The sequence below is a fragment of the Corvus cornix genome, chromosome 19 (assembly GCF_000738735.6).
Source record: "Corvus cornix cornix isolate S_Up_H32 chromosome 19, ASM73873v5, whole genome shotgun sequence".
Lineage (NCBI taxonomy): Eukaryota > Metazoa > Chordata > Aves > Passeriformes > Corvidae > Corvus > Corvus cornix.
Window position 1 is genome coordinate 4,897,045 of NC_046348.1, and position 24,819 is coordinate 4,921,863.

The 24,819-nt window shown below is 56.1% G+C and overlaps 1 protein-coding gene across 1 annotated transcript; it reads left to right on the top strand.

Moving 5' to 3' along the window:
* The first annotated feature begins 564 nt into the window (after positions 1-564).
* SH2B2 (SH2B adaptor protein 2) lies at positions 565-24,165 on the top strand. Its single transcript, XM_039563037.1, has 10 exons — positions 565-620; positions 1,563-1,692; positions 10,412-11,299; positions 13,553-13,654; positions 17,368-17,459; positions 19,666-19,760; positions 19,941-20,123; positions 20,252-20,445; positions 21,171-21,342; positions 21,776-24,165. The coding sequence occupies exons 3-10, from the start codon at positions 10,439-10,441 to the stop codon at positions 22,087-22,089; spliced, it is 2,013 nt and encodes a 670-aa protein (XP_039418971.1). The 5' UTR covers positions 565-620; positions 1,563-1,692; positions 10,412-10,438; the 3' UTR covers positions 22,090-24,165.
* The last annotated feature ends 654 nt before the right edge of the window (positions 24,166-24,819 follow it).

The following is a 24,819-nucleotide window of genomic DNA, read 5'->3' on the forward strand; positions in this document are numbered from 1 at the left end:
AAAGTACTCTGAGATGGGCCCCAAAATCCACCAGCAGGATGACAAAGGTGGGCAGAGCCCAAACCTCCCCCTGGAGCCACTCCAGTCACACCACCCTGCCTTGTGCCCCCGGGGAATATGGGTGTGGGGGGGATCAACCCCATCCCCTCTCCTGGGCAGTGCAAGGACAAATGTTGGGTGATAGATGGGTTGGAAAAAAGGCTGTGGCCCCTCTTCAAAGCATGGGGTGCCCTGCCAGGATTTGTGGATCTTGAGCATCTTAGGGGCCTGAAGACTCGGCACCTTGAAAATTTAGGGTGCTGCCCAAGCATTCGCAGTGCCCCCGGGGGAGCTGGGGAGCCCGCGCGAGGATTTAGGGCTCTTCCTGAGGATTTGGGGTGCCCGCTGTTGTTTGGGGCGCTCCCGCAGACACCCCCCCATGCCAACCCGCGGTCGGCGGGGACACATCGATGTCGCTGGGGGCCGGAGCGGGGGCGGCGGGGCCGGGCGGGGCCCTTTAAGGCGGCGGGGGCGGGGTGGGCGGGGCGGGGGGCGGCGCTGCCGGCGGGGCGGGGGGCGGCCGGGCCGGGCAGAGCCGAGCCGAGCCGAGCGGAGCCGGACAGAGCAGCGAGCGGGGCCGGGTGAGCGCATCCTCCGGTACCGGCACCGGCACCGGCACCGGCGGGCGGAGGGGCGGAGCAGGGGGAGGGCCCTTTATTCCCGGTTATTCCCCGCCGCTTCCCCGTTCGGCAGCGGATCCCCCCACCCGGGGGAGGGTCCCGCCCCCCGCCGCTGCGGCGCGGTGCATTCGGGAGGGTCCCCGAGCCGCCCCCTCCCCTCGCACCGCGGGGCCGGGGGCTGCCGCCGCCTGCCGCCCCCCCGGCTGGGTCACCCCCCCCCGCCCCGTTCCCGGTGAGCATCGCCGCCGCTCCGGGCGGCCCCGGGCCCCGCGGGGGCGGGGGGCGGTGATGGGGCAGACCCGGCTCGGCCCGGTGCGCCCCGGGGAGCGGGGGCTGCCCCGGGGGTGCGGGGCTGCAGCGATGGGTTGGGCTCTCCCCGCCATGGGGGCTGCCCTGCGGACGGGGTTCTGCTCCGGGGATGGGGGACTGCCCCAGGGGAGGGGGTTTCCCTCCGGGCCTGGGGGGCTACAGCCGTGGGTTGGTTTCCCCCGGGGCTGGGGGGAGGCACAGGCAGCACGCAGCCCCCCGCATGGATGCTCCCTTATTTTCAGTCAGTATTGTCTGCCTGGGTTTGCAGGAGGGGTGCAGGCTGCTCTGGAGGGTCTCAGGGGCCCCCCGAGGACACAGCAGCCCGGGCAGCCGCTGCCTCCCGTCCCCGCGGGGACACCCGTGGGGCAGCTGCGGCTCCCGAGCTTCCTCCAGCCCTGCTCTGCTGAGCCCGGGCAGCACCGCGGGAAGGCCCTTGGGAGGCTTGGGGGACTTTCTGCCTGGCCCTTCTGCTTGTTTCTGGTTTTGGTGAAGTCAGGCTGGAGCCCAGCAGGACTGTGGCTTGGGGGAGGTGAGATGTGCCTGGGGATATTGCTCTGGCTCCAGGGCTTGACAGCCTAAACCTTTGCCTTCCAGGTCCCTCCCTCCAAGTCGGTCTGGTACTTCCTTCCAGTGTGGAAATTGATCGGTTGAAGTTATGCATTTGACCTGCAAGAGCCACGCTGCCGGTGCTTCGGGGATCTTGTGAACTGGAACGGGAAAGGAGGTAAAACCTCTCTGTCCACCCAGCACCCTGCCCAAAATCCCCTGCAGGCCCTGCTCCTGTGTCTTTGAGTGGATGAGGAGCAGCTGAGGGAGCTGGGAGTGCTCAGCCTGGAGGAAAGGAGGCTCGGGGGGACCTTCTCGCTTTCTACAACTGCCTGAAAGGAAGCTGTAGCCAGGTAGACCTGAGTAGACAAGAGGAAATGGCCTCAAGTTATGCCAGGGGAGGTTTAGTTGGGTATTAGGAAAAATCTCTTCACTGAAAAGGTTGTCAGGCTGCCCAGGGCAGCAGCGGAGTCTCCATCCCTGGAGGATTTAACAGACATGTAGATGTGGCACTTGGGGACATGGTTTAGTGGTGGCCTGGGCAGTGCTGGGAGAATGGTTGGAATGGATGATCCTGGATGTTTTTTCCTAACTAAACGATTCTGTGATTACTCAGAACTCCCCTCCATGGGGATTTTTGGTTTGGTTTGTTTGGAGAGTGGAGAAGGACCATGGACATCTGGGGATGCCTTTCTAAATAGGAATCATGCTCCCAAACCACACAGGCTCTTCCGAAATGCTCAGCCCCTCTTCCCTGGTGGGAGGTCACATTTGTACAGACAGGTGGGCGCGTGCTGCCAGGAGATCTGCTCAGATGGGATGGCAAGTGCCCTTGGACCTTCCCTCTGTGTCCTTCAGTAGTATTTCCCAGTGTCTCACTATCACTGTAACGCAGCAGAGGAGCCCAGGGCTAGTAGCACTGAATGATTCCTAAAAAAGCTGCATAATTCTCTCAGCTCCAGCTTGGGAGGCACACAGGTTTGCCTGCCCTGCCTGGTGTCTCAGTGACTCTTCCCCTGTGCCATCGAGGAGGGTGAGTCAGCTCTGGTCCCCGTCCCTGTCTGGTCAAGGCTTTGGGGTTAAAATCACCTCCTTTCTCAAATGTGAGTTTCTCATCTGGTTCAGGGCTGCAGCGGCTGCTTGACTGCAGGGTTGCCTCTTCTGGCTGATCCCCTGGGCCATCAGGTCTGTCCCCTCTTCTCCTGGACTACGAGCACATCTCAGCCACCCTTGTGGCAGGGTGGTCTTGTCCAACCTCCTCTTGTCCTTCCTCCTTGGAGGTAGAACACCCGTCTCCTCAAGATGAGGATGTTGCTGGCTAATGCCTTTCCTGTTCCTCTTCCTCCTCTTCTTCTTCCCAGCAGAGGCAGAGAAAGCAGATAATGATTGCCCATCTGCTGGCCCTGCTGACTGGGCTGGCTGGGATGCCCCAGGGCAGTGCTTCCAGCGCCGGGGCTCCTGGCATCATTCCCCTCCTGCCTGTGGGTGCCCTCACTTGACCTCAGCTGTTTTCCCTGCCCATGGATGCCAGTGAGGTGGTGGGATATGAGTGGGAGACTTGTCCCTGGCCCGGGGATCCGCTTCCTTGTGCAAGCAGAGGGAAATGCTCCCAGAAATTGAACCCCAGCTGGCTCCATCGCAGTGGAGAGGAGGAGAGATCATGCCTAAAGGGAAAACTGCATCCCACACCTGATTCTTCCTAAAGGGAAAACCAGAAGGGCTTGGAGATTCTTCTTGCTGGGTACAGGGTCCAGGTTTGGGATGAGACGTGACTGGAGCCCCGCATCCATCCACACCCACAGATGGGGAGACAGGAGAGGGACCCAGAGTGCATCCACTGCAGGGTCCCACTGGGAGGATGTTTCTGCCCTGCTCCACTGGGTCCTGGCAGCATTTGGACCCTGAGGCAGGAGAGGGGCTGCAGTGGCACCCCAAAACCCGGGCAAGAGGGATGGCAAAGTTGGAGACAGCCTGTGAGTCCCTCTGGCATGGTCATGGCCATACTGGGTACGAAGCTCTGCCTGCCCAGGAGCATCCCTGCACAGAGAAGAGAAAAAGGATATTTGAGGTTGGATCTCCAGACGGGGTTGGCAGCTGTAACAGGGTGTTTTGGCATCATCTGGTTGAGGGGGGGGCGGTTCAAAGCCCACTGGAATTTTTATTTTGCTTAATACACCACTTAAGCAATTAGCAGTGATTGTAGCAGTCCTGGGTGAGGCGCTGGGTAGAATTGAATTTCCCCAGCTCAGATACCATTAGGCAGCAGTTTAAGGCTGTTTGCAGGCGAGTATGAGACAGTGATGTGTGTGGGGAATTAGATCTGCAACGTAAAAAAAAACATAAGAAAATTTCCTACAGAACTGTGTAACTTTATCTCACGTTTATTGTGTGCTGTAATTGAAAAACAATCTTAGGGGGTTCTCTGACCTAATGACAGGGGATTCCCAGATGACTGTGCTGTATCCATCAGGATTTGCTTTGTTGAGCATCCACTCAGCTCTCACCCCAAAATCACCCAAGGAGCCCCTCCATGGCACAGCAATCCCCAGGGCAAGAGCCATCTCTTTCAAAGAGTTTGCACTTTGGGTTATGTTGCAGGGCTTTTTCAGTAAATCCCCAGAGTCTTGGGTGCCTCCAGGGGAGGGGGGTGAGCAGATAAATCTCCTGTTGTTTGGCATTTCTGAGCCCAGGAAGGGTCTGCCCACAGGTCCCAGGTCAGTGGTTAATGTGTAACAGGTGTGAGGACACTGTGCACCCACGGCACACCAGCCTGGAGGGGCATGGATGTGCAGATAGTTTTCTGAGGATGGGAAGGCAAGAGGAGGAGGAGGAGGGTTTTGTTGTGGGCTGAGGGGCGGAAGGAAATCGAGGCTTAGCGAGGGAAATGTGAGATTGCTTGGTTGGGGACAGGGCTTGTGCTGCTCCTTGGGGGAGGCTCTGCTATTGTGGTGGTTAAAAATAGACTTTGGACTGGGGAGTTTTCTGTGGGAAGCTCTCTGGCTGGAGACAGGCACGTGAGGTGGCATCCAAGTGAGGGGAAACGAACAACAGCCTCTGATCTCCTTCACCTAAAGCTCTGGGGTTTTAATTTTTTTTTTTTTTCCAATAGCTTTTCCTTTTGGTCATTGAGGAGGTGTTTCTGCTTTATTCCAAGACACAGCACGCTGCCTCCAAGCCCCAAGCTGCATCCACGATGCCCAGATGCACCAAAGCTTTGCTGATCATTATGTCCCTGCACCCTGGGAACCCTGTCCCCATGGCTGAGGCATCCCCCAGGTCCCACACCACTGTTCCCAGCAGGCTGAGTGCCTTGGGTGATGCTCCAGCCCCGTGCGTGGGCTGCAAGTGTGGCTCCCTGCAAGCTGGATGGAATTACTGAGGGAAAAGATTATCTAAGATCTAGTGGATCTTACCTATGAACTTGTCTTTATTTTCCAGCAGCTGTCAGCACAGGAGGTACAACATCCACGGCGGGGGATTTTGGAGGGGAGGGAGAGGAACTGCCCTGTGGTATGGTCAGAGTAGTGGGAAGTGGAGAAAAGCTCGGGTTTTTACTGGGGGGCTCTCATGGGCCCATTTGCTTATTTGAACCCTGTGGGGCTCAGTCAGGACATCACACAGCTGTGGGGACACCCTTATGTGCAAGAGGGGGAAAAGGGTCATTTCTTGCCCATTTTCTCTTTTGAAGATGTGTCCTATCAGCACCTGCACCCCAAAACCTTGTCCTGGCCATCCAGCACTGCTGAGTGCTTGAGGCATCTGTTTTGAGAGCTGGGCTGGCCAGAGGGATTCCTTACTGGGCAGCAGAAAAAGGCACAAGGAGCCTTTTCACTCCAGAAAAATGTTTTTTTAAGCTGCAGGTGACAGGTGGACCCTGAAGTGCATCTGGGCAGGGAGTCAAAGCATGCTCCTGCTGAGGCATTGGTTCAAGGCAGGTGGTTTGACCATAAAATTTGAGGCCAAAATGCTGTTCAATTAATATTTTAGTGGGATGGACAGTAAACGAGAGGAACAAAGATTGTTTCCATGGTTCAGACAGCCAGTCGGATTTAAGATCACAACAGTATAAATAGTACATGGAGTACTGAGGAGCCTGGAGAGCAATCAGCTTCTCCCACTCCAGGGCTGTGGTCAGGGATCCAGGGGATGTGAAAGGTGCAAGGCAGGTGACTTCTGCTTTTGTTCCTTATAGTTTTCTCTTCCTCAGCTCAGCCTCTGCGTGCACTTAAAGCTCTGGAGGGTCTCGAGGGCTGGGAAGGGTCCTCGAGGTGACAAAGGGAGGTCACTTGGTGACGTGCTTCAGGTCTCAGCTGTGGAATGGGGGGACATCAGCTCCGATGGATCCCTCATCCCGCTGTGCTTGCACGGCAGGAGTGGGGATGGTGCCCCTGCTTCTCTCCTGCCGTCAGTCTGAGCCTGCTCCCTCTGCCCCACTGCCCCCAAGGCCAGTCCCCTTCCCAGTTTGAGCTGTTTTCCCGTCTGCCCAGGGCAGGCAGTGCCCCGGGGCTGTGCAGGCAGGCTCCAGGCTCCCTCGGGAGCTGCCAGAGGGGCTGCCTGTGTGTCAGGAGCTGCCTGCCAGGAGCATCACCTCGGGGGGGGCCGGGGGTATCGCCTTGCTCTGCGACCTGCTCGTGACTCGGGGATCTCCTCCTCTGGCATGGCACGCTTAGGTCAGGCGCTTTTCTGGGGGAGCAGGTGCCTGGGTTTCCTCATGTCATCCCCACGGGATCGGGATGACCAGCTGGGGCTTTGAGTGGCATCGATCTTGCTGGAAACCGAGCAGCCTTGCAGGACTGGGACAGCCGGGGCTGGGATCTCCTTCCCCGGGAGCCAGGGCTTTGCTGCACACCCTCCTGCGCTGGCTTTTCCTTTCCCTTTGCTCCCTGGCGTGACCCCGGGAGTTTTCCCACACAGGCGGGATGGAGGGATTCATTTTGCCACTCACAGCCTCCACCTGACAGTGCTTTTCCCCACTGAGTTTCGGATCACTTTGTCCCAGCCTGGCTGCGCTGGGCGGAAGGGAAACATCTCTTTATTAGGGTTGTTTCCTTAAATAAAGCCATCGGAGCCAGCGCTGGGCAGGCCGTGCTGGGCAGGCTGTGCTGGCCATCCCATGACCGGTGTTGTGCATTCGGATTATTAACACCTCATTAGATGCTGGTTCCTCCCCACGCCTCTGGTTCAGCAAATCCCAGTGGCTTTGTTGTTGCTCCCTGACTCCTGTTTCACGGGGGAGTTGTTTTTTTATGGTCTCCTGCGCTTCTGCTGACAGTTTAAATTTCATTTCTTCTTGAGGTCAGTTAGCTTTGCTTCGACTTTCAGATTATTCCAGAAGCCCCCCTCCCAGAGCAAGGGATGCCTCAGCACACCTTGGTGGGAGAGGTGTCCCAAATCACTGCCAGCAGTTGGCTCTCACCTGCCATCCCAGCCTGGGTTTCCACTTGGCAAACCCCAGAAGTTCTTTATTTTTATCCTCTCTTTTTAAATCTTGACTCAGTTTCCCAAATGACAGCGGCAGCAGGCACAGCTCTGCCCTGGGAGGAGTTTGGGGACTTGTGCAGGTGGGTTAGGAGCCCGTCACCAGCCTGATGCCGTGGTTGCCACTCCATGGCTTCTTCGTGACAACAGGCCATCCCGTTTTATATTTTTATTTTTCTGTCCTCTTGTGTCACCCAGGCAGGGACTCAAGGCTGTGTGGCCCCTGAGCCAATTCTGGAGTGGGCTGATGGCACTTCCAAAGGAATCTGGCTCCTTAGAAAGGTGCCTGGAGTGTGCTGCAGGCCTCAGTAAGCTGGGCTGGCAGGGGATGGCCCTTTCCAAAAAGCAGTTGCAGATTTGCTGCTTATTTTCATCTTGAGCTTATTTTCGTCTCCGCTTCCACCGCTCTGCCCGGGGATGCTGTCTGTGGCATGATAAGTTATTTCCAGAAGTGGGGCAGAGCTGTTGGTATGGAGGGGAGTGCAGGCACCCAGATTAAAGGTAAATCTACACACATAATTGGGAGCCTGCTTCCTGCAGAAACCAGGTGAATCAGGGGCGGGGATGGCTCTGCAGTCCCAGGGGCTGCCCTTAAACCACCCCACTGACTCCCAGCCTGTGCTGTTGGGCCCTGGCTGGGGGGCTCCTGGCTGTGCTTCGGGCAGGGGGGTTGGATATGTGGCACAGGGTTAGTAATCCCCGCTGCCGCCTCCTCAGACCTGCCAGATGTCTCTCTTCTAGGCTTCATTTTTATAAATTGGCCTTTTAAAGTCTGTCATCCCCATGCAGATGAAAGGAAGACGCTGTGATGCCTCTGCGTGCGCGTCTCCGAGCCTGAGCCTGGCTGCCGTGCCTGGATCTCCTTGAGGCTTTTTGTTTGGGGCTTTATCTTTTTTGAAGTGCCTTATTTTTTCCCTTCTTCTTCTTCTTTTTTTTCCCTTAACCTCTCAGAGTCTGTTGCCATGCCTTGGTTTTGGGCAGGCAGGCCCTGAGCACCAGTCCCTCCTGGAGAGAGGGATGGGGAGCTGTGTTTTCCACCAAATTCATGGGAGGGAAACCATCAAAGCCCCGGGGCTCAACACCCCAGGCAGATGCAAATAAACCCATCACCGAGGGGCTTTCTCTTCCCCCCACAAGCCCCCTTCTGCTCTTTTCCCTTTGCACCCTTTCTCTCTTCCTTGCTCTTGCCGTGACTGCTTGGATTGGCAGCAGGAGACTCCTTTTCATCTCCCTTTTCTCCCCAAGCCCAAATACTCCTGGCCCATGGCTTGGTGCCAGGGCAGCTCCTGGGGCCGTGGTAGAGCTGGGGTTGTGAATTTTCAATTCAAAGGGCAGAGTCTTTAAATCCTCTGCTTGGTGATGGATGGATAATTAGGAATTTCATTTGCTGGGCGGGTAACAAACAGCTTTGCATTTTCTGCTGCTTTGCTGATGTCTCTTGGGGAAATTCAGATGCTGCTTCTAAACTGCAGGGATGGGTTTTTTCCCAGCTGGCATGGCTCCCTGCTCAGGTCTCCGGGAAAGCCCTGTGATGCTGGGGAGAGCCTTGCCAGGGATTTCTGCAGGAGCTGGAGCTCTGCTGGTGCTGTGGGATGTGAGGGGCCAATGCAGGTCCATGTGTACCCTGTCCTCAGTGCCTCCCTAGCACAGCCAGGTCTCCGAGCAGCATCCCTGCCTTAAAGATGGGAAAATGCCACATATATCGTGTTTCTGTTGGGATTTTTATTGCCTGTGTGGATTTCTCCCTGTTTGGAGGGGGTTGAGAGCCACTTCCTGGGATGGAGGTGCTCCCAGAGAACTCATCTCCATAGGGATGTGCTGGGGATATGGCAACCAGCTCCTGGCCACAGCTGCTGCTCTGAATCACAGCCTTCAGGGCTTGATCCTGCCTGGGGTCTGGTGACTGACATGGCTGGGGTCTGGAGGATAAGGAGCAGGTTATCCCAGTCCCCAGTGCCCGCCCCGATCCCGTGGCTTGTGCCGTTCATCCGAGCAGTAATTAATTATTGGCCGTGTAAGCTGCCGGCGGGATCCGGCGCGTGATTTATTAGCAGGAGTAATCCCTCGCCAGCAAAAGAGCTGCTCTGTGAATGGAGAGCAGCAAAACCCAGGGAAAGAGCTGCTCTGTGAATAGAGAGCAGCAAAACCCGGGGGGAGCTGTCCTGCCCTTCCAGAACTGGATCCCACAGGCACAATCCCTGCCTGGAGCAGGGCAGCCACAGGCACCCTTGGGCTCTGTGTTTGAGCCAGCTGAGGTGGATTTGCCAACCTGCTGCCCTTGGAGTGGGGAAAGGAGGGGTGTCTGGACACAGGGACTGTGTGTTTGGGGTCATGGGCTCAGCAGTGCCCCAGCCAAGGCCCACCAGTACCAGCAGGCCACGAGCAGTTTTGGCACTGGGAGGAGATTTTTGAGATGCAGTCACTGCTGGGGTCTCCCAGGGGAGGCTGTTCATGCTGCCCAGAGCCAGGCAGAGATTTGGGAAGTGCAGCATGAGCACCAAGCTGGACTGGACACATGCACTGCCAGTCCCTCGGCCACTGGGAGAAGGACCAGTGTGGAGATTGGGCAAACTGGTGCTTCTCCCAAAGGCTCACAGGTCTGGTCTGCAGCTCCCATCAGCTTCTGGTGTGCTCCTGGGTCTGCCTTCTGTTTCTTTTCCCCCTGTACCCCACCTCCTCATTGACCTCTGCTGAGGACCTGTCCTGGGTTATCTGTTAGCTGATGCTCAGCGGGGAGGACAAAATCCCAAAACTGATGTGGCAGAGGATCAGGGCAGAAATAGAGACTGGAGAAAGAGAAGGACCAGCTGGTGGCTGCAGAGGGGAGGGTGCTGCCCTGGGTGGGCACTGCCAGGACTCCCAGTGCCCCATCCCCTTATGGAGAGCTGTGCCATGCCCAGGCAGACACAGAGCGAGAGGAATCCTGCAGGCAAATCCCCCCGGGCTCCTCCGCTCGGGGACTCCTTAGTGGTTTCATGAGAAATCAATAATGCTTTTGCATGGTCATAATCGTAAAATAAGTACAATTTATGGCTGCTGCCGGGGCCAAGATTCTTTCCTAGTGGATGAAGTGGAGAGAGAGCGACACACAGACACTTTCCCACAGTATTTTCCTTTGCACTGGAACTGCAGATCAGCTCTGGCATCGTGGCAAGGGGAGACCCCTGTTTTGGGGTCTGTGTTGTGTCCATGTCCTGTGACCCCTGTTTTGGGGGTGCAGGTTGTGTTGTCCATGTCCCCATTTGGGGGTGCAGGATGTGTTGTCCATGCCCCCATTTGGGGATACAGGGTGTGTTGTCCGTGTCCATGCCCCCATTTGCGGGGTGGGGACAGGGTAGGTCATCCATATCCCAGTTTAGGGGGGACAGGGTGGGTTGTCCATGTCCATCCCACACTCAGGCTGTGTCCTTGTCCCTCAGCCCGCCGGCAGGTGGAATGGGGCAGCCATGAACGGCGATGCCCTGTGCCAGGAGCCCTCTTCCCCGCTCCCCGACTGGAGGGAGTTCTGCAAGCTGCACGCCCAGGCAGCCGCCGTGGACTTCGCCCAGAAGTTCTGCCAGTTCCTGAAGGAGAACCCCCACTACGACACCCCCGGGGCAGAGACCTCCTTCTCCCACCATTTCACCGCCAACTTCCTGGACATCTTCAGCCTGGAGGTCAGCCGGGTGTTCGTGTCTGACTCGCCCACCAAGTACAACATCGTGCCCTTCGTGGGGCTGCAGAACTGCCACGTCCCCTACGGGCGGGAGGTCACCCCGAGGAAGGAGGAGACGTCCACGGAGTCCCTGGACAGCATGGACGCCCCGCTGGGCGCCAGCCGGTACCTGACCCCAGCCCAGCAGGTGCAGGCTCGCAAGGTCTCCTCCTACGGCCAGTCCCGCAGCTCGGAGGATGTCTCCATCCACGCTGCTGCCAAGCCCAAGTTCAAGAAAGGCTTCTCCCTGAGGAACATGAGCCTGTGCGTGGTGGATGGAATGAAGGAGATGTGGCACCGCAAATCCTCTCCGGAGCCAGGCGCTGAGGCTGCTCCGGGTGGCCGCAGAGCCGAGAGGGAGCCGTGGCCAGCCGGGGGCAAGGAGCCTGGGGACCCTCGGGAGAAATGGACCCACAAGCTGCGCCTGTCCAAGGTGCCCTCGTCCAAGGTGGAGCTGGTGGACATCCAGAGGGAGGGGACGCTGCGCTACATGGTGGCCGATGACACGAACTGTGTGGGGAGCTCGCAGTGGCAGAAGTGCCGCCTCCTGCTCCGGAAAGCGGTGAAGGTGGAAGGAGAGAGGTTCCTCCTGGAGTTTTATGTCCCTCCAAAGGTAAGTTCTGGCTTTTGTCCACCGTTGTTTTTATGAGAAGTTCAGGCAGCAGTTGGGTTTTGCTTGGGGCTTTTTTTGTTTCCACTGCTGAGCTGGGCTGAAATCCAGCTCTGGTCCAGAGGGAGATCTGGTGCTGTGTGGCTGAGGTGCGAATGGATGGGAAAATGTGCTTGAAACCCATCCAACCTGCAGGCCAAAATGAACCCCGCACTGTTGGTGTTGGTCTGTGCCTCTTACCTTTTGAGAAAATACAAAACATGAGCTTAAACTCGAGTGCATCTCTCTGGAGAGCAGCTCGGCACGGGTACGGATGGTGGGCACTGCTCTGGGCTGGACTGGGGGCTTCCTGAGCCCATGGAACAGGGCCTGGCTGGAAAGAAACAACTCCATGTCCATGGTGCCCACAAGGCAGCCTATGAGAGAGCAGGAGAAGGACATTTCACAGGGCGTTGAGTGACAGGACAGGGGGGGAAGGGAGTAGGGATAGGTGAGACATTGGGAAGAAATTCTTCCATATGAGAGTGAGGAGGCCCTGGCACAGGGTGCCCAGAGAAGCTGTGGCTGCCCCATCCCTGGCAGTGTCCAAGGCCAGGCTGGATGGGGCTTGGAGCAACCTGGGATAGTGGAAGGTGTCCCTGCCCATGGCAGGGGGTGGAACAGGATTCCTTCCAACCCAACCCATTCCGTGATTCTATGGATGGAGGATCTGATGGAGCCTGGTGTGTCAGCTGCACCAAAGAGAAAATAAACTTGGGTTAAAATGGAACAACTGCTGCTCTTAAAACATTTAGGAGAGAGCTTGTAGAGGGATTCCATTTTTAGTGTATCTTGATTTGCCTCTAAAAATCAATTTTGAAATTATTTCACGGCAACTTTTATGAACATTGTCTGCTCTTCTGTTATAATCACACCCCGCTTAGGTTTACAGCTTTTTCCTCTCATCCCATCATGCTTTCCATCTGGCAAATGTAAAAGTGGCACCAGTCTGGCACAGCTGGAAGAAAACTGCTTTTTGCTTCAGCAGCCCACAGCTTTGTTTTTGCATAGACCCTACAAAAACTATGGCCACGTCTTTAAATCTTTAAGGGAAGAACCCTCCCAGAGAGGAGGGGGTTGGAATGAGATGATCTTTAAGGTCCCTTGCAGCCCAAACCATTCTGTGATTCTAAGACCCTTCTCTGGCTCAGGGGTGAATTATCACCTTGTTTCCTCTCCTTTCGAAGCAGCTGCCACTTCCTTTCTGACCTTCTCCTGTACAAACACCAAGATGGAAAAATTCCCCAGGGATGGGCAGAGCCTTGCACGGCTGAGACATGTCTGGAGGCAACACTGGGGCTCCGGGGCTGGTAGAAACGAAACATCCTGCAAGGGAAAAAGCAGTTTCTGTTCTGTCTTGGATTTATTTATTTTTATTTCCCAATAAAAATGGGAACTGAGCCCATTATTGGTAACTTGCAGCCTGGAGCTCCTTGCTGGCCTCATCCCACCCACTGCAGCCAAGGCACCAGGCACAGGTTTTGGTGACTAAATCTCATCTCTGCTTCCTGCAGCTGCAATGCTCCAAATCCCAGAGCCCTGGAGGGGACCAGCCCTGGAGAGCAGCACCACGAGCTCCTTTGTGGGGATTTGTTATAATTAAAACAAATATCTGGGGAATTTGTTGCTCAGCAAACACTTGGAGTGGGAGGCACCGGGTCTTGCCTCCCCACCGAGGCTCCGGCGGGTGCCAGGGGCCCTGGGGGAAATTCATTTTTCTTTATTTTAATGTAATTAAAATTCCCTGCATGGCTGAGGCTGCTGCATCGTGGCTGCCCGGTTGAAATGCTGCTCCTGTGCTGGAGAAACGGGGCTGCTTTCCGCATGGGAAGCATCCCCCACCAGACAGCACAGCTCTCTCCATCGGGAGAGGGTTGAAAATGGAGAGAAATTAAGTGGTGTTGGCAGAGCTGGCACATCAGCCTGCGCTGGAGCAAGGAGGGTGGTTTGGCAGTTAAAAGCACCTCCCTGTCTTCCACTGGGCCTCCTCTTGGTTTAATTCACAGAGCTCAGAGTTATCAGGCACGGGAGGGAAATCAATGCTGTTTATCCCCCCCCCGTAATAACCACACAGGCTGAGCTGATCTTGCCTCTGAGAGCCCTGCTGCATTGTCCCCAGGGACAGTTTGATTCAATTGAGTGACTTTTTTTTTTTCATTCATTGATTTCTTTTCATTTATTTTCTTTGGTTTTTTGGGTTTTTTTTTCTTTTCCCAGGCTTCCAAACCCAAGGTGAGCATCCCGCTGTCGGCCATCATCGAGGTGCGCACCACCATGCCCCTGGAGATGCCTGACAAAGACAACACCTTCGTCCTAAAGGTGAGAGCAGGGTGTGTGTCCCTACAGGAACCCCCTCTGCACCTGCAGCCTGCAGCACAGGAGGCTCAGTCCCCAAAGGGATCATTGCCTTGGCTTTCAGAGCTGAGATGCCAACAGCACTCATGCTCCCCACAGGATCCCTGCCTCCTGCAGCTGACACCGGGGTGTTCTGGGATCAAGCTGTTTGGCTTCTCTGTGCCACCAGGAGATGGGTTAAATCAGTGTCCAGAGAGAACCTGCAAGGAAAAATGCTCCCTGGTGCAGCTGCTTGTGGTTTTGTGGCTGCTGCTGTCCCAGATCAGTGACTTGTGGTGGCTGCTTCATTGACACACTGTGATGGCCCTTAGTGATGTGGTCTGGTTGACAAGGTGACATCTGGTCAAAGGTTGCACTTGATGATCTTGGAGGTCTTTTCCAGCCTTAGTGATTCAGGGAACAACTGTGGGGGGCCAATGAGACCCTAGGGGTCAACCACACATGAGTCTGGGGGCGTGAGCAGAGAGTGAAAGTCTCTCTCTTCAGAATTTTCCCTATCATGCAATTAATTAGCTCAGTGCTGCCTCCTGCTCTGCTGGAAGACAACAGCCTGTCATGGCAGATCAGGGCTGAATTTTGCAGGGTCCTGGACACCACAATGGTGATGGGCCATTGAATTTTGAGCGTTTCTGGGTTCTACCTCTGCTAAACAAACACCTCTCTCCCTGATGCTTCTCCCTAAGAGTGTGTGGCAAAGCAGAGCAGAGAGGCCAGGCTTCCCGGCTGAATAAACCTGCTTGAAAGCTTAGAAAACTAGGAAAGGAAAAGGGGGGGAAAATTGAGCCTGGATTTGTGAAAGCCCCCAAGCCTGGTAGCCTGCCTGGCCCCAGCACACATTCCCATGGGAAATGGCTTTCCATCAAATCCAGCTCCTTGTCAAGGTCACACACGTTCTCCTGGCACCCTCCCTTCCCCAAGGCCTTCTTGCTCTTCAGCCTCAGCAGTGGTCAGTGTCCACCATGGGCACAGAGGCTCATTCAGCTGTTGTCTTCTGTGCCTCAAAGGCCAACCTCAAGTGTCTTCTTCTCTCCAGACTGACCAGCCCAAGGTGCCCCTTGCTTTCCTTGCAGGCTCTGGAGAGAGGACGCCCTGAAGTACACATGGGGCCGCAGCCCAGAGCGGGTGGGAAGGATTGCTTCTTCTTTCTTCTTCCTCTTTGTCCAGCCCGAGCTGATGCAGTTGCTTTCCTCACACCCTGACGATGATGATGGTGACTCACATGCAGCCTGTGGGCTGGTGGAACTCCGGGATGATTTTTGCAGAACTGCTCCCAAGTCGTGGTTCCCCAGCCCGCACACATGAGGTGATCACCGTGAGCCAGAGCTCGCCCTGTCCTTGAGCTGGAGGCTGGTTTCAGCTTTTTATTCCACCTCAGCTTTGACAAGTTCATTTGAATTCTTGCCTGATCCTCCAACACACTTGCAGTGTGGTGTCATCCCTGAATTGATCAGGCATCCTCGCATTCTTTTGTCCTCATTACTGAGGAGCATGCACGGAGAGCCTTTGATGGGAAGGAGCTGCTGAGCACATCCCTCAGCTTTGACCGCTGGCCATTGATCTCTGCTCTTGGAATATGGCTCATCAGCTACTTCTTGTCATGTTCTCTAGATCCCCTTACAAGTCCCACCTCAACTGTGTCACCTCAGTGTCCAAAGCGTGGCCAACACCGAGGGTGTGCCACTGCTTCTCCCTATCCCTGGGGCTGTCACGAGCATGAGCAGGTGGGTTTGGTCATGGCAGATCCCTGCTGGGGGGATTCAGCTCTGGGATGCCTCCTGGGTGCCTGTGAGGGTTGGTTTCTCTGGCTGCTGGAGGAAAATTCTGGGCTTGCCCTCTTCCCATCTTCTGGAGTCAGGCGTGCTCTCTCCACACCCACTGCTAACAGCTTGGTGACTGCTCCAGCCATTCCTTTAATTCCCTTCAGGAATGCTCCAAACCCTGCCAGCTGGGAAATGCCTGCTTTACCAGGTACCTCCTGCGCCTGCCCTGTGCTGGCTTTCACCCTGCCACAGGGGAATTGATCAGAATCGATCCTTTGAGTGAGCTGAGGCAGCAAGCATGGCATGGAGCCCCCCCAGCCAGGCTTTGCCCTCCTCTCCCAGCTGTTGGCACAGGATGCTGTTCCGCTTTTCTCACACCCACAATTATTCGTGGCTCATTTTCTACCCAGGTCTTCCTTGCTGGGACATCTTTCTGCTCTCCCATTTCCCCTTCTCTGGCTGGACTTGCAGAGGGGGTGAAACACCCCCAATGCTGGGGTACAGATTAGGTGGGCAAGCTGGGTGCTGTGGTTTCCCTTCCTGTGTGATGTGGAGCCCAATGTCTACCTTCACACACAACATGCAGGTTACGATGGGTGGAAAAGCCCCTGCCTTGTTTGGGGAGGCCACACTGAAATAGTTTCTGCCAGATTGCCTAAAAATGAGCAGCCAGCATGTCCCCAGAGCCCATCAGACACCAAGCACGTGCAGTTTTTTCCATTGCACAAGCAGGTGCTTGCAAAATACCCAAGCCCTGCACGTGCTTTGCTTGCTGTCATGCTCTGCATGAGTGAGCAGCCGCATCTCCCACGTCAGCTTCATGCCTTGCCCTTAAAAAGCCAGAGAAGATCCTTTCTTCTGGTTAAACAAACTGGGGACGGGGATCTTTGCTACTCCACTCCACCTCTGCTCAGGACAGGGTCCAGGTCCCTGCTCAGCCCCAGCCAGGGCTCTGCTCCTCCCTGCTTGTTTTCAGGACGGTGATTCAGTTGTTTGTGATTAATCGGATTTGCTTGGAGGTTGTCTCAGCTGGCAATGTGACACCCTCCCCGAGTCAGGGCTGCTCTGCTGCCTCGGGAACACGATGTTTAAGGCTCCATGAGGGATGCAGGGAAACCTGCCAGAGGCACACAGCATCCCATGGCATCTGAGTCCACTGATGTGGAGCTTCTGGGCTCTCCCCAGAAAAGCACAGCTCCTTTGGGCTGGACAGTTTGGAGGCTCTTTTGCATCCTAATTTTTATTTATTATTTCTTTTTCCTATGAAAGGGGGTTTCTCTCCCACTCTGTTGCAATCAGAAGTCAGAAGCCTCATGGACCAGAGGCAGAAAAGATAACAGAGGAGAGGTTTAAAACTCCTGGGGTCTGGCAGGGTTTTGGGGCAGAGAGCAGCATGGCTTCTGCTATACCTGTGCAGAGCTAGTTTTGGGGGGACACAGAGGTGCCCCAGGAGTGAGGGATGCTGTCTGTGCTTGGGCATAGTGCCATGCCCCTCCAGTGCTGCCAGCCAGGTGTGGTTTTTCCATGGAGGCGTAAAAACTTTGTAAAAAACCTTGTCATACATTTGCTCATAACAGTGGGGTGGGGATTTTCCTCTGAGCCCCAGCTGTGCTCAGGGGTCATCTTGGATGCACCAGAGCATCTCTGGCGGTCACCCCTGGGAACTCCTGTGCTGGGATGGGGTGGGACACTGATCCTCTGGGTCACCCCTGGGAACTCCTGTGCTGGAATGGGGTGGGACACTGATCCTCTGGGTCACCCCTCAGCACTCCTGTGCTGGGATGGGGTGGGACACTGATCCTGTCTTGCTCAGTTGGGGTGCTGTTTAGGGGGTCTGGCTGGGTTGTGGGGTGTGCTTTGCCTTGGGATGGGGGGCAGCACTGCAGCACAGCTGACTCTGTCCCACATTGCCTGCAGGTAGAGAATGGGGCTGAGTACATCCTGGAGACCATCGACTCCCTGCAGAAGCACTCGTGGGTGGCAGATATCCAGGACTGCATCGACCCCGGGTAAGGAGTGCTGGGGAAGGGGCTCTGTGGGGCTGAGCTGTGGTGCCTCACCACCGAGCAAGGGCTGTTACCCTGATGCAATTTTTGCTGCTTGGGTTGTCACAGGAAGTGCCCAGCTCACACCAGCAGAGGTCTGGGGGCAGAGTTAGCAGCCTGTGTCTGCCAGGGGTGCAGAGCACTGGCTGCCTGTTCACCCTTCTCTGCCCCATGTCCCCTCAGCCTGGCAGAGGCAGGTGACCTGGGAACACAGCCTCAAAGCAGGAAGTTCCTAACACCCACCTTCTGAAGCTTTTATACTATATTTGAGCTATTTTCCATGTGTTTTTCCAGCTTAGCATCCCTGATATATTTAAGATCCTGCTGGTTGAATTGATTTATTTGTATTTCTATCACAGTGGCATCAATGTTGTCACAATTGGAATCACAACTCAGCCAAAACTTCTCATCTGCTGTTCCATCAGCACACACAGCAAATTGTGTAGGGAGGTTTGTGTGCCTGGTGCTGCTGCCCTTCAGCTGGTTCAGACATGCCCAGCCTCCAGGGAAACCTTGGCACTGCTCTTCTTGGCACAGTTTTGGAAAAACAAGGTGCCCACGCTTGTGGCAGTGAAAACCTCAAGCAAACCTGGAACAGAGGCTTGGAGATGCTCCTGCTTCCTCCAGGCTGCCTTTGCCCCCTCCTGCTAGAGAGAGGCATTTGGTTGGTCACCCTGGATGCTGCATCTCACAGGGAGGATGCACTGGTGCACTCCAGATCTTTGCTCCTTTTGCTGTTTTCTGAAAACTGTAATTCATTGGCATGAACTGCCCAGAGAAGCTGTGGCTGCCCCATCCCTGGAAGTGTCCAAGGAGGTTGGACAGGACTTGAAGCACCCTGGCCTAGTGGAAGGTGTCCCTGCCCATGGTAGGGGGTGGAATGAGATGAGCTTTAAATTCCCTTCCAGCCCACACCATCCTGTGATTCTGTGATTCAGGAAGCAATGCTGAGGCTGGGCTGCTGATGTGAGGCTCGGAAAAGGCCTTTTTTCCCTCACTCCGTGTTTCAGTGCTGGTTTTCCAGCTGGAGCTGAGCACCACGGCCGTGCTCCCCTCGAGCCACCACAGAAGCCGCCGGCATCCCTGCGCCAGCCCCTCGCTCTGCCCCTGGCAGCCTCCCAGCCCTTTCTGTTTGCTTAGCACCCAGCGCCGGCCGGCTTTGGCCTCCAGACGTGACTGTAAAGCAAATAATAATGAACTCCAGAGCAAATAATAATGAGCTGTTTAATACACCGCCACACACGCTCGGTGCCAAGAGCGAATTCTCAATCAGCTCCCGATGCTCGTGCCAAGGGCTGCGTGCTGGAGCCGCTGCGTGAGCACCCGGCGACGGCTTTTCTGCAGAGCGCTGTTGGTTTTGGTTTCCTTCCTCCCTTCTTGTTTTTAACTGGCTGCAGCTGAATGACTCCCAGTGGCTGATTCACTTACTGGCCACTAAATAATTCAGCAGCTCACAGGGAGCTGTTGCCACTGACGCAGCCGCTTCCCCGCTGCCTGTGCCCACGTGGCCCGTGTGAAGCAAGAGCAGCCGAGTGCTGTGGGCAGCTCCGGACTCTTGCCGGTGGCTGGGATAAAAGTAGGTTGTGGAGCAAGTTGGATGCTTGTGCAAGAAGGGTGCTGAAGTGCACAGGGAGGGTCAGCAACAGGGATGCTCTGAGTGGCTCCCTTGCTCTATTCCCACTCACTCTTTTGCTCCAGGCCTCCTGGCTTGGTTTTTTCATGTCTCTTAGGGATGTAATTCCCATGGGTCGGTAATTCCCTTTTCCCTTTGCAGAGGGTGAAAGTGAAAGTGCCCTCGGGTGGAAGTTGGTGGTGGGAGGGTGTGTGGGTGCAAAGCAAAGCGCTGAGAGTCAAGGTAACAGCTTTCCTTCCAAACCCACAAGGCTGCAGCAAAATCCTGCAGCTGGAACTGAGCAGCATGACCTGTGCAGTGTGGGCTTGCAAGGGTTTAATCCCTCCCACGCTGGTTTCTCACCCCCAAAAAGTCATGTTGTTTGATGGCTGCTCTGCCTCACCATGCTCTTGGTGCTGTGGCAATCCCTTGGGAGGAATCTGGGAGCATCAGGATGTGCTCTTGGATCACACTGGAATTTTGTTTGGCTGAGTCCCCATTTCACGCCAGTGAGTGGAGGTGCCGCATGTGTGTGTCTCTGTCTGTGCTCTCCTCCAGGGACAGTGGGGACGACATTGAGCTGGTGTCCTGTGCACAGGGAGCCTGTCTGCCAGGCAGGACAACCTCCTCCAGCTGCGAGTTCCTGGCTGACGGTAAGGAACTACATCTGGGAAAGCCTGGGAGTCACTCAGAGCTATAACCTAGCCCTCAGGTGTCTAAGATCCAGGAGTATCCAACACAGTTGCCTTCAGAGCAGGACAGCCCCCAGCTTTGCCCAGTGATGGTGGGTGATGCTGAGCCACTAACTCATCCCTCTGCAATTTCCCCTGCAGATGTACCCAGGCCACCGGACAGATGTGCCCTGCCCAGCACTCACAACACCGCCACAGCCACTGCTGTCCCCGTGCCCCACAGCCGGGGCAGGGATTCCCTGGGGGAGCTGCTCACCCATGTCCCACTGGAAAGCTTCCTGCAGACACTGGAATCCTCCCCCACCGCTGGTGGGCATCTCACAGGTACTGGGATGCAGGATGCAGCCCCAGCATCTCGCTCTGGAGGGTGCACGGAGGGAGAGGAGGAGGGGCCAGGAGGAGAGGGGGTGATGTCCGGGTGCTCCCTAAAAACCTGCTGTCCCTGCGGGCAGGGGAGGACAGCGAGGCCGAGGCGGAGATCAACCTCTCTGACTTCCCCTGGTTCCACGGGACTCTGTCACGGATCAAGGCAGCCCAGCTGGTGCTCTTCGGGGGCGCCCGGAGTCACGGATTGTTCGTCATCCGGCAGAGCGAGACGCGGCCGGGGGAGTACGTGCTGACCTTCAACTTCCAGGGGAAAGCCAAGGTGGGTGTCCTCTGCTTCTCCATGGCCTCTGCTTCTCTGTGAACGTCAGTGTCAGCCCTGCCCAGCACCTCGGGGTCCTTCTTGCTCTGTGGGTGACCCCAAACACAGCAGCTCTGCAGGGAGCTGCACCCTGGTAGGGCATCCCTCAAGACCGCCTGCCCTTGTGCCCCAAGAGGCCTCTGCACCCTGCCCAGCCCCTTCTACACTTTCCCAACTGGATCAGTGCCTGCCATGTGAGCATAAGGTTAAATACCCCATGGAGGCTCAGTGTAGCTTGGCACACCTTCCCCTGCCCTCTCCTTGTCTGTTCAGTGTCCCAAAGTACACAGATGCACTACAAAAAACCAACCACAAGTAGTTTCTTGCTGGGTCTTTTTCCTAGCAAAGAGATTGCCTGTTCTTGTCACTTTGCAAGACGCAGTTCAGGTGAGCTAGAGGCTTCCCCAGGCTGTCTGTGACACTGGGATCAGAGCTTCAGCCTCCCTGGTTGTACCCAGACGCCCTTCTCTGTGTGTTTCTTTATGGTGTTCTTCCCCGGAAGGGGCCAAACTTCTCCTGGGGCTGCAGCGAGTGGGGTTTTACAGGAAACACCCTGCAGCAGGGTAAACATAACAATCCTATGTTAGGAACAAACCTCCCTTGCCTGATGGAGGTGGCTGCTGCCAATTGCACGGGTAGGTCTCACCCTCACAACCCCCAGCTCACCCCGTCCCCTGCACTTGCAGCACCTGCGCCTGTCGCTGAACGAGAGCGGGCAGTGCCACGTGCAGCACCTCTGGTTCCAGACCATCTTTGACATGCTGCGCCACTTCCACACGCATCCCATCCCGCTGGAGTCGGGCGGCGCGGCCGACATCACCCTCCGCAGCTACGTGGTGGCCCAGAGCCCACAGCCCGGTAGGTGCCAGGGCTGGGCAAGGCTGCACGTGGAGGGCTGGGTGTGAGGAGCGGGCTGGGATCTTGCATGGACAGATCCATGGGATTCCCCCCCTAAAGCAGTGCCCTGCTGATGTGTGGGGCCATGGAGATGCACCAAGGTGGGTGTCACCCTCTGAAGCTGGGCACTGAGGTCCACGCAGCAGCAGGGCTGTGTGGGTGTGACCCCCTGTCCCTGGCTGCGGGTGTCAGTCCCCTGGCTCGGGCAAGGAGAGGAGCAGGGGGTTCTGCAGGGCTCGGAGCATCCTGCTATGCTGGGAGAGAGTGGGAAGGAGGGTTGGAGAAGAACAGGGTCAAGGATGGAGAGGGGATGTGGGAAGGTACCAGCAAGGGAGAGGGAAGGGGCCAAGCCCCAGGCAGCACTGGAGGGGTCAAGCTCCTGTTTCTCTTGCAGACACCGGCCCCCCGCCACCCCTCGTGTCGCAGCCACCGGGCTGCCGGGTCGACCTGCCACCTCCACACTACTTCTGCAGCACAGCACCCACGGGCCCGCCGGTCCCGCCACCCGCTGAGGGGGTGGCCGCGGCCCCCACTGTCCCGGTGCCCGCACCCTACCACCGCCTGGAGGGTGCCCTGGGCCCCCGGAGCCGCAGCGACAGCGCCGAGCGCCGGCCGGAGCCCGCTGCCACCAGTGCCGAGGACTACCACGAGGCTGACAGTGCCCGGAGCCGGACCCGGGCGGTGGAAAACCAGTACTCCTTCTACTGAGCCCCCCGTGCTGGGGGCTGCATGGTGGGGGGAGCGGGGCAGCCGTGCCCCTCACTGCTGCACCGGCCTCGCCACCTCCTCCTGCCACCAGCAGCGACCCAGCCGGGACGCCCTCCTCGATCCCTGCTGCTTTTCGGAGCTGTGCCAGCGGTGGGCAATGTCCCCGCTGGACCTGGCGCCAGCCCCAGGGTTGGGGCAGTGCTGGGGGTGTGGGAGGCTGAAAGAGTCAGTGCCATTTTAGAGCTTGCAGCCTCTTCTCCTTCCCTCTGGACCAAGAGCTCTCCCAGGGCCGAGCCGGGCTCCCTGCATCTCCTCCTAGGTATGACCATCGTGGGATGGCACCCAAAGCTGTGACAGGCTCCATCCTCCAGCCAAAGCACCTTGGCATGTCCCCTCTGGGGCGAGAGCCCAGCATGGCCAACATCTTTCTGGCACCACCGTCCCACAAACCAGCTGCTGAGGGACTCCGGCGTTTTGGGATGAGCATGGAAATGTCAGATCTCCATGCAGAGACTCTTCTCGCACACATGGATCACTGAGAGGGCGCTACTGCAGAGGCCTGAGGGTTTATCTGGGCTGGCTTTTGGGCTCCCTCTGGGGCGTTTCCTACCCTCTGACAGAAGGTTTTTGTCCAAAGCTTAATGAATTGCATTCAAGGAAGGGTTTTCCTGCTGTCCTGCCTTTTCTGTTCCTTTGTTTCCTTTCTCTCTTTGCTCTACCAACAGAGAATCCCTGGATACCCTTTCTTCCTCCCTCTCTTCCTTGATTTTTCAAAACCTAAGCTCTCTGCAAGGGCATCAGCTCAGCCTTCTGTCTGTTCTCTGCCACAGCTGGGGACTATTTTCCATTGCTCAAGGCAAACCTTGGAAAATATGACAACAACCCCTCTTTACATCAGTTTTTGGTCATTTGGGATGTCTCGGGGGGGTCAGGCCCACATCCCACAGCCAGGAGCTGTGTCCAGAGGTGAGGGACAGCTTTGCCTTGCAGGTGCTTGGCTGGGCTCCCAGGAATAAAAACACTATATTGATTCTTTTCCAGTAGGTCATGGAAGCCCTGAGGATGGTTTTACAGGGGTGCCTCATGTGGGGTGGGAGACCCTCCAGAAGGGCAGCTTTGCTCGCAGACAAAGTGTTTGCATGTCCCCCTTGGTTTGGCTCACACAGCTTGTCTTACCCAGGACTCCTGGCTCCTTGTGTGGCAGTGACACAGGAGTGACAGTACTCACAGGACCTGAGCCAGGTGGCTTTGGAGTATCTGGATAGGTCTCCAGGTAGGGCAGACCCCACCATACCCAGCTAGAAATTACCACTTCATGCAAAGAGGTACAAGCCAAGCCACAACCTCAAAAAAAACCCCCCTTGAGTTTGCTGGAATTGGGTTGGGCCGAATTTTTATTTATTAGGTGCCTTCTTTCCTGAGCTAGCAAAGCATGTCCCCAGTTCTTGACTCACATGTGCCTCCTGCTTCAAGAGGGCAGGAAAGGCTCCTTGCCTCCTCCTGTGGTGTGAGAGCTGCCTTTCGGGCCCATGGATGTGTGAGACAAGGGCTGGTGGATCCCATTCCTACAGCAAATGCCACCTTCTCCCCAAACACACGGCCCTTCAGAGCGCAGCGGGAGCAGTTTGCTCTGTTGACGGTATTTCAGCCCAGCTAAAACACAGCTCAGAGGAGCAGGGAGATGCTGGATGCTGTTGGTTGATGGTTTAACACACACAGTGGATGAGGGGAGATCTCCAGATCTAATACTGACATTGTCACTCTGGTTCTTCCCTGAGGTCCCAAGGGTGGGATCCAGAGGGCTGGATGGGAGCACTGCCTTACAGACCTTCAGCTATTGGCTTTGTTTCTCACTTTCTGTGTCACAGGATAGGAAAAGGAGGGGGAAGCAATGATCTGCAAGCGAAAAATGTTAATTTGTAAATAGGGAAGAGTCTGGAAGAGTTTACTGTTGTGTAGAATAAATTAATTTTATTTAAAAAAAGAAAGGGGAGGGGGAGACTTGTTAAACAAATGGAGAACTCGAGTTCCGGTTTTAAAATAAAATCACTTGCAAAAACAACAGCACGTGAGCAAGAGCTTGGGCCTTTGCTGGATTTGCTACATCAAAAGAAAGGAAAAAAGAGAAGGAGGATGCTGTCATGTCTCATGTGTGCAGACCTCGTTGCTATCTCTGGGCAGCTGGGGCCAGGCTCGGTCTGTCTCTGCCTGCTGGCTTGCACTGAGAAGAGAGAAGGAAGGGAGCCGAGAGCTCTCCTCACTGCTGAGCAGAGGGAGGAGGAGGGCGGGTCCAGGCTCTACAGGACAGGGTTTCCTCTCCTCCCAGTCTGTTATTTACTTTGTCTGGTTTGTCAGTGGTGCAAGTCACAATGTCTCCACCCCCCAAGCAGCAGGGATAATGGGGAATGAGCAGCCCTGGGCTGTGAAGGTGGCCCTCCCTTGCTAAAGGCCTGTGCTAGCATCTCCCAGCAGTTCCCCAAGGCCTGTCATTCCCCCTCCTCTGCCTTCATCTCTCCTGGGAGACTGTGCCTCATGCTCTGACGTTGTATGTCTTTCTAGTGTGCTCTTTTCTGCTGAGAATCCCCTGGGAAAACTGGAGCATTGTCCCAGACTGTACTGTGACAGCTCAGCAGTGACAGACGCAGCTAACACATGGTTTTTGGGGGGGTGGAAGGAACTGCTCAGCTCGGTAATCAGGCCATGGTTGTGTCATGATCCATTCACAAAAAC

Bases quoted from the DNA above. Each gene is read 5' to 3' on its own strand.
- SH2B2 (XM_039563037.1), top strand. From the start codon at position 10,439: ATGAACGGCGATGCCCTGTGCCAGGAGCCCTCTTCCCCGCTCCCCGAC. The intron at 17,460-19,665 runs GTAAGGAGTGCT...GCTCTCCTCCAG, and splicing joins CAGGACTGCATCGACCCCGG to GGACAGTGGGGACGACATTG. The intron at 20,124-20,251 runs GTACTGGGATGC...CCCTGCGGGCAG, and splicing joins CGCTGGTGGGCATCTCACAG to GGGAGGACAGCGAGGCCGAG.